The 7,116-nt window shown below is 43.3% G+C and overlaps 1 protein-coding gene across 1 annotated transcript in view; it reads right to left on the bottom strand.

Moving 5' to 3' along the window:
- The window catches only part of LOC123157564 (MADS-box transcription factor 16), a gene marked incomplete at its 5' end in the record, with an annotated part of 6,109 nt that extends 853 nt beyond the window's left edge, over positions 1-5,256 (bottom strand). Inside the window, 6 exon segments of the mRNA XM_044575846.1 lie at positions 54-98; positions 3,894-3,935; positions 4,265-4,364; positions 4,539-4,600; positions 4,809-4,875; positions 5,020-5,256. Of these exon segments, the coding sequence (XP_044431781.1) occupies positions 54-98; positions 3,894-3,935; positions 4,265-4,364; positions 4,539-4,600; positions 4,809-4,875; positions 5,020-5,207 (504 nt within the window).
- Between the last annotated feature and the right edge of the window lie 1,860 nt (positions 5,257-7,116).

Below are 7,116 nucleotides of genomic sequence, written 5' to 3'. Positions count from 1 at the left end.
TGCATGATCGTGGTTACATAGCTACTAGCTAGCTAGGGAGCGAGAGAGCTCACCAGCTCCTGCTGCAGATTCTTGTATGCCTCCTGGGAGTGCTTCACCTGAATATGTGCAATGGATTCCGAGAGAAGCATGAATTAGTACACGGATGCAACAAGCTGCAGGGGTTAAATACATGCGTATATTTATCGTACAACAGGAGGCACCGAATGACAAAAGCCAGCTGAATCTACATCTACATATAAAATACATACAGTCTTAGTCTCTTAGACATGTCGCGGATACACAATTTAACATGGGTTTGTTGCTTGTCTAACTGCATTGTCATTGAGAAACCTCCCAAGTGAAAGACGTGTTCAGAATGAGTAGGAAAACCTGGCTAGTTTATATGAAGGACCATGGCATGCAAGCAAACTAAGGGCTGGGGGTTTCCTATATAGGTTGTGCTCTTAGTTTTGTCCCTCTAGCTATAGGTTCCTCCATATATCCATGTAGAATACAATGGTGCTACCAACATATGCATGCATGCCATGTGTCCATGCTGACGAGATGTATAGTTCCAACTAAGCATTGTTTCGAGGTGAATTGTTGAAAATCCCTTTTGATAAGTATGTAGGTAACTTCAATTACAATAATCTTTACGTCACACATTTTTTTCTTCAAAAAGGAGGTTAAACCTCCGGCCTTTGCATCATTGTGATGCACACAACTATATATATATTAATATTAATCAGAGTAAAAATCAGATGGATGGAAAAATAAGATTGTAGTTTATCCCTTTTTTCTTGAGAACACAAACAAATGCTATGAATATTTTCACATATGTGCATGCTGAAATAATGCAATAGTATTAAAATTCACCTTGAGGAATCTAGCATGCACATAAAATTATGAGTTGTTTCATGATGAAATAACACCTTAATTAATATATCTTATCTATTCCCTCTGCTCAATAATACATGCTGTTTTGGATCTTGCATTGTGTCAAAGTGCAAGTATTACTGTTACATTTCTATCAACATGTTATTAAAAATTCCATGAAATTTTTAATAATGGTATTTCCAGTTGGACAATATGATTCATATTCTATATATTCATGCTTGATGTTAAAGAAGTTTGAGTACACCCATTCTAGGTCGTCATCTATTTCGAATGGAGGCCGCCGTTTTAACCAAGTGCGGGTAGCTTGTTTGTTTAGCTACTAGTTCCCTGCTGCAGCTTGTTGTGGATATACTACTTGAACATCAATCATATTCAATTTACATGAACTTCCAGAAGTTAAACTTATATTAAACTATGGTAGTCAGTTTATCTCATATTAACTTAAGTATTGGTCTTCACTATGACTTTTGGAGTAGGCGGTGACTAGAACATATAGGCTGGATTTCCTTTTTTGGTTATTGATGGTAGTGGAACCCGGTCTAGAACTGTTGCACATGAAAAAATGTTGGCAAAAAGAAAAGGCAAGAGAAACAATCTTTCTCAAATAAGGAGTACATTATACTCGCTGCACTCTTAAGCATACATCATTCTGTACATAGGAATGGCCTTTAAACTTTGACTGCCATCTTTACATGAATATTGTTAAAGACATATTTTATTGATTTCATTTTTACCCGGCTAACATTTTTCTAGCTTAATCGCAGTGAAAGTTGCAGAAACTTAACTTGACTAAAACATCACGTGTATTTATATCACCTAACGAAGGTAGCACTAATCAAGTACATGCTTGTATATTTGACGGGACAACATGTATTTAATTTAATTAGACTGTTTTGTTATACGTGCATGTACTTTACAAGATGCTTTTACATGGATGATTGAAGAAAAGGAATATATATGCACTCATCAAATACTCGCTCTCTGTTTTAATTTACTCCGCATGTTTGCTTTGACCTAAGTTAAACTTTATAAGTTTGACCAAGTTTATCAAAAACAATCTAAACTTTCACAACAAAAAATATATATGGTATGAAAATATTTTGTTTGATGATTCTAATGGTATTGACTTGGTATTGTGGATTTTTTTTTGTATAAACTCGATCAAAGTTTAGAAAGTTTGACCCGAGACAAAGCTAGCTAATATGCGAAGCATATAAAAACGGAGGGAGCACCCATGTAAGATTAGTGTCATCTAGTGCGAGGACCAACTGTTTTATCGTTTAGATTAACATCGCAGATCTCATATGTCCAAGCAATTGTTCATCCAACGCCACTACAAAAGCATCCAGCCATATAATCTCAATGGCTATAGAAGAAACTCATGTAGTTGAGATAACTTTAACATTGTTATAGTTCCAATATTTTTGCCAATTATCCACAGGGCTACTGACTAGATTTGTATGTGGTCCTTACTTCAATAGCAGAAGTACGGGAGCTTCTGAACACTGGGGCAACCATATGGAAATGGTTGCGGGCTTTGTTCAACCGGTTTGAATGTGAGTCTAGTCATGGGATCAGTAAAACATATGTGATTTTATTTGTTGGATGCGGTTGTTTCCTTGTCATATCATCTTTATAGTAGATTTTAAAAACCTCACAATAAGAATGCTTTGTGCATCGCTCAATCTAGAGCCCGGGGGTTTAACCTCCTTTTCGGAAAGAAAAAGACACACTATTCTTTCCCTGAGCGCCTATATTAATGCCACGCGGACCTTAGAACATAAACATATCTTGAAACCAATTTTAGCTTCACATTGACGACTGGTATAAAGCATTATACCCAGGACTACGCAAAGCTGAAGACCGGATCATATATATGTCAGTACGCAAAACAAAAGAAAGGCGAAAGTTCTCTGCCATTCATTCAGATCGAAAAGCCAAGAGGCCGTATAACTAAAGGCTTCGTTTCTATAGTTCCGCAAACCATAAAGCCTCGTCGCCGGTCCTCATCTACAAGGGGTATCATGGCGCTGTGCAATCCCATAAAAATCCGTGTTTGACATGCTACCCCCAGATAGCCGGGGGACCGAACAAAGCAGCCATGCACGCTCATGCACCCATGCATCTCTAGGCAGCCAGCTACTGATCGATCATCTAGCTAGGCTTAGCAGGAGATACGTGTAGTGCATGAGAGATATAGCCCCAAGATTATTGTCCTTCGCTCTTTCTCAATTCCAGCTTATGTGTTTCTGTCAAAAGGAGACAGATCACTGCATCTATTGCTGTTCGTCTACGTGTGTGTGCATGCATGTAAGCACATGACATGCATACTCTACACCGAGATTTTTCCAAAGGCTCTATAGCTAATTAGCTACGCCAAGATTTGGATCTAGAATTGTAGAGTGTAGAGTCTAGAGTTGCCGAAGTGAGGGGGTTGAGTGTGTAAAGTGCAGACACGCATGGCAGTGCACCGTGTACATTGGCATGCAATGTGTTCGTTTGAGGCGTGGAGGTGTCTGTCAGATCTTTGCTTCCATCGGTCACTAGCTAGGTTGAATGTTCAACCATATAAGGGTTGGGAGATGGATGTATGTTTGGGGCTCTAAGCTAGCTAGCTAGCTAGATTATCAGAGTGGTTAATATGTAATTCATTTGTAACGCCATGCATATGATGCAGCTCATGAGGTGCAATAATGGTCATACATATCTAGCTAGACGGACTTTCTCAAACAAAATTAATGTGACCGAATGATTGTAGAATACAGAGATCTGGTGAACACATGGTGTTCGAACAGTGGCATGGAGAACTAGCTAAATAAAGAAACTGTAACAAGTGGCAGCTGACACAAGGCAAGGTAAGCGAATTGGGGAAAGATCTAGTTTTGTGGAGATATGTGTGCGCCAGAACAGTCATGTACACCAAATTGGGCAACGTACGCCTGAAATTTTCGAGCTAGGAGAAAACTACTTCAATTCATAGAGAACTTATAATGATTGTTTAGAAAAGGTCTCACCTTCTTCTTGTAGGTTTCAGTCTGCGTGGTGATCACATGATACTGCAAAATCAAAACGAAAACAACAGAAAAAAGAAAAGAAGATTAATTAAGATGCTATATATGTTGTTAAAGGAAGCAATATAATACATGAGATGAAATTAAACAAGAAAACCCCAACCAATTCTTTGGAAATAAGAAGGATCAATCTCTTATTAATTAGTACTCCGTATATCCTAGAGATCGAGAACTGTATAGATCTACCATGGGGCTAGCTAGCATGAAATATGCACGGATTGGACAGCAGATGAGCGAGCAGAAACAGACAGATCCAGCTAGGAATCGAAGCCTAAATCAACTAATCTGGTAGCTAGGGTTTTGTACGTGCATGCCTTCCTCTGGCGGACCTCCTTGAGAGCGGCATCGACATTTTGTTCAAGGTCGCGCAGCTCCTCGAACTCCAGCGCGTCCAGATCTTCACCCATCCTTTGCCTGCGATGGGTATAAAAACGAACAGTATGTTAATTCAAGTCGATCTCGGCATCAAAACAATATAAATTGCTGGAGCTGGAGAATCCCCATGAAGCAAAAGAATCCCCATGAAGCAAAAGAATCCCCATGAAAGAATGGTTCGGATATAAAGAAGGTAAGAGGAAAGTGATTGACCTGATCTCGGTGCGCAGGTTCCGATTGATGTCCTTGAGATGGCTCAGCGTGCGCTGCATATTCTGCGATGAAATCAAATCAAACCAAAACGAATCAGCCAAAGAAAAAGAGCAGTGAAGCACCGGAAGATGGAGCTTGGACTCGATTAGATCTCATGTCAAATCACAAGAAAACAGCGAATGAGTAGCTATCTAGAAATTAAAAGGGAAAGTAGAAAGTGTTGAAGCTAAAGAAAAAGATGGATGAAGGGCAAGAAAGAGAAGCAGCAACCTCATACTGCTCGATCCACAGGCTGGTCCCGATGGCCTGCTGGTAGCGGTCAAAGATCCCCTTGATGCTGCAAGTACATCACACATGGAGAAGAACAAGACGAAGCTGGCTTATGTTAGAGAGGTATAATCAAGCAGGCAGCAAGCGATGGAATGGAATTGATAATTAACTAAGCAAGAGAGACATGGATGGTGCTGTTCGTAGTTCGTACTCGGTGCCGGTGCTGCAGAACTCGTGGTACTTGCCGGTGGAGGAGAACATGATGATGGCGACCTGGGCGTCGCAGAGCACGGTGAGCTCCCGCGCCTTCTTCATGATCCCCGACCGGCGCTTGGAGTAGGTCACCTGCCTGTTGGTGGCGTTCTCGATCCGCTTTATCTCAATCTTCCCCCGCCCCATCTCCGCCGGCCGATCCACCTCCTCCGACCCCGCAATCGCGCGCGCCACCGCGAGCGAGCGAGCGAGCTGGCGAGCTAGCTAGGTCGACCGACGCAGCGATGTGTGGAGAAAAAAGAGTATGGGGGAAGGGGAAGGAGATCGGCTAGCTGCTGCTGCTGCTGCTTCTCGAGCTGCTGGTTTGGTTTAGTAGAGGAGGTGGGATGGAGGTGGTGCCGAGTGTGCGTGTGCATTTCGGGGTGGTGAGGACGGTGGTGGGTGGCGCCGATGGACGGGGACGGTTGCCGAATCCGTGAAAGGCGTGGGGAGCCGCGCCGTGCCTGCCCTGCCCTACCCTGCCCGCGCGCACGGGCCGTACGACCACCACGTAGCCCCGTAACGCGTATGGTTTTGAGCGCCGTTGCGTGCGTGCGGGGCGGCCGTGGTTTTGAGCGCCGGACGGACGCGGGTGCGGGCGTATGCCCGGGGGGTATATTGCTCTGGCGTGGCCCGGCGGTGCGGCAGCGCTCGGCACAACGGTTAGCACGGTTCGGGCTCTGCGGCCATCATTGCTTCGCTGCTTTGCCTAGCTTGCCGGTCTCTCGACTCGAGGCATGCGCATGCAGAAAGAGACCGGGTGATTCTCTCCTGCATTTTCAGCTTAATAAAGAATAAAGCATTTTCCCTCTCTTTTCTTCTTTTGTGTAGAATAGAACGGGCATTGTCTCGTCTTAATTCTTAGTTAACACTTCTCTGTTTCTCCGGCCAGCTTAACATTTCTATCATTTCGTACATCAAGTTAACATTTCTCCTCTCGTAAAAAGAAAAGCTAACATTTCTCTTAGTATTGCTCCGTTGTGGCAGATCTAGAATCCAAGAAAGATGGAGCAAGACGGTTCCTGTAGGACGGTGTACCTCGTCGGATCTGTCATATGTGTCACGCCGGGACACGGATTCAATCCGCCAAGTCCCGGGTAACTTTACCATTGGATTGAAAATGCACGGTAGCACCGTGTAGCACATGACTTTTTCCCCCGAAAAGGAGGTTATCCGCCGGCCTCTCCACCGTGTAGCACATGACACTGTAGAACATATTGTGTAGCACGTATAACTATCCATGTTAAGCAAACCACTAATTCTAAATGATAGGTGGCTAAGTCGGTATACATAATCCAAGTCACCGTTGTCGTGCGGGGCAGGTGCTCAGCCAAATCATTTGCCAAGTTGGTGGATTGGCACTGGTTCTTTGTTGGTGTGCAACGTTGGCTACATATGCTTCTTCTCTGTATCCTCATGCTCAGTGAAAGACTTGCATGACAGTGGCCACTGTTATGCCTTGAGTGTTGTCATCCTTCTTGGAGATCTAGTGTCGTTCCGATTTGGGTCCGCCTCCCCGTGTTTAACTACACTTCCCAATGATCTTCTCGTGTTCATCAGTCGATGTGTGATGGTTGCCGGTAGCAAGGTCGAGTTAGCTTTGCGGCGTTCCTCTCCTTGGAAGCATTTCTTGACCCCCCACCACCACCACCGCAAGACCCATGAACCGTACTAGGTTTTTTGGCCATGCGTCGGGTCACTATTGATGTTGTTGTTGATGCATTTGGGGATCGTTGGTTTGTAAGTTTCAGTGCCACTAGTGTGCAATTGGAATCTTAGCTCAGTCGATGGGATCAAATGAACATATGTTCTCATAGTTCTTATACTACAGTTGCTTGTTTCGTGCATATTTTGAGGTTCTTGCCCTTTTGAATGCATGTAATTTCGGAAGCTTCTCGTCGCCGGTTATGGTTTTATTATTTCAAAGTCAAGGCTCATTTGAGCATTCCATCTGAAGGGTCAAACAATATGTAATGAAGGACCAAACGGTAACTAATTTTCTTGGGAATTTAGAGGATATGCCAAGCATATGCATACATGCACTTGTGATCATGTT

The sequence above is a fragment of the Triticum aestivum genome, chromosome 7B, assembly GCF_018294505.1.
Source record: "Triticum aestivum cultivar Chinese Spring chromosome 7B, IWGSC CS RefSeq v2.1, whole genome shotgun sequence".
Taxonomy (NCBI): domain Eukaryota; kingdom Viridiplantae; phylum Streptophyta; class Magnoliopsida; order Poales; family Poaceae; genus Triticum; species Triticum aestivum.
The sequence above is the reverse complement of the archived record's forward strand: the minus strand, read 5'-3'. Positions and strand labels throughout refer to the sequence as shown.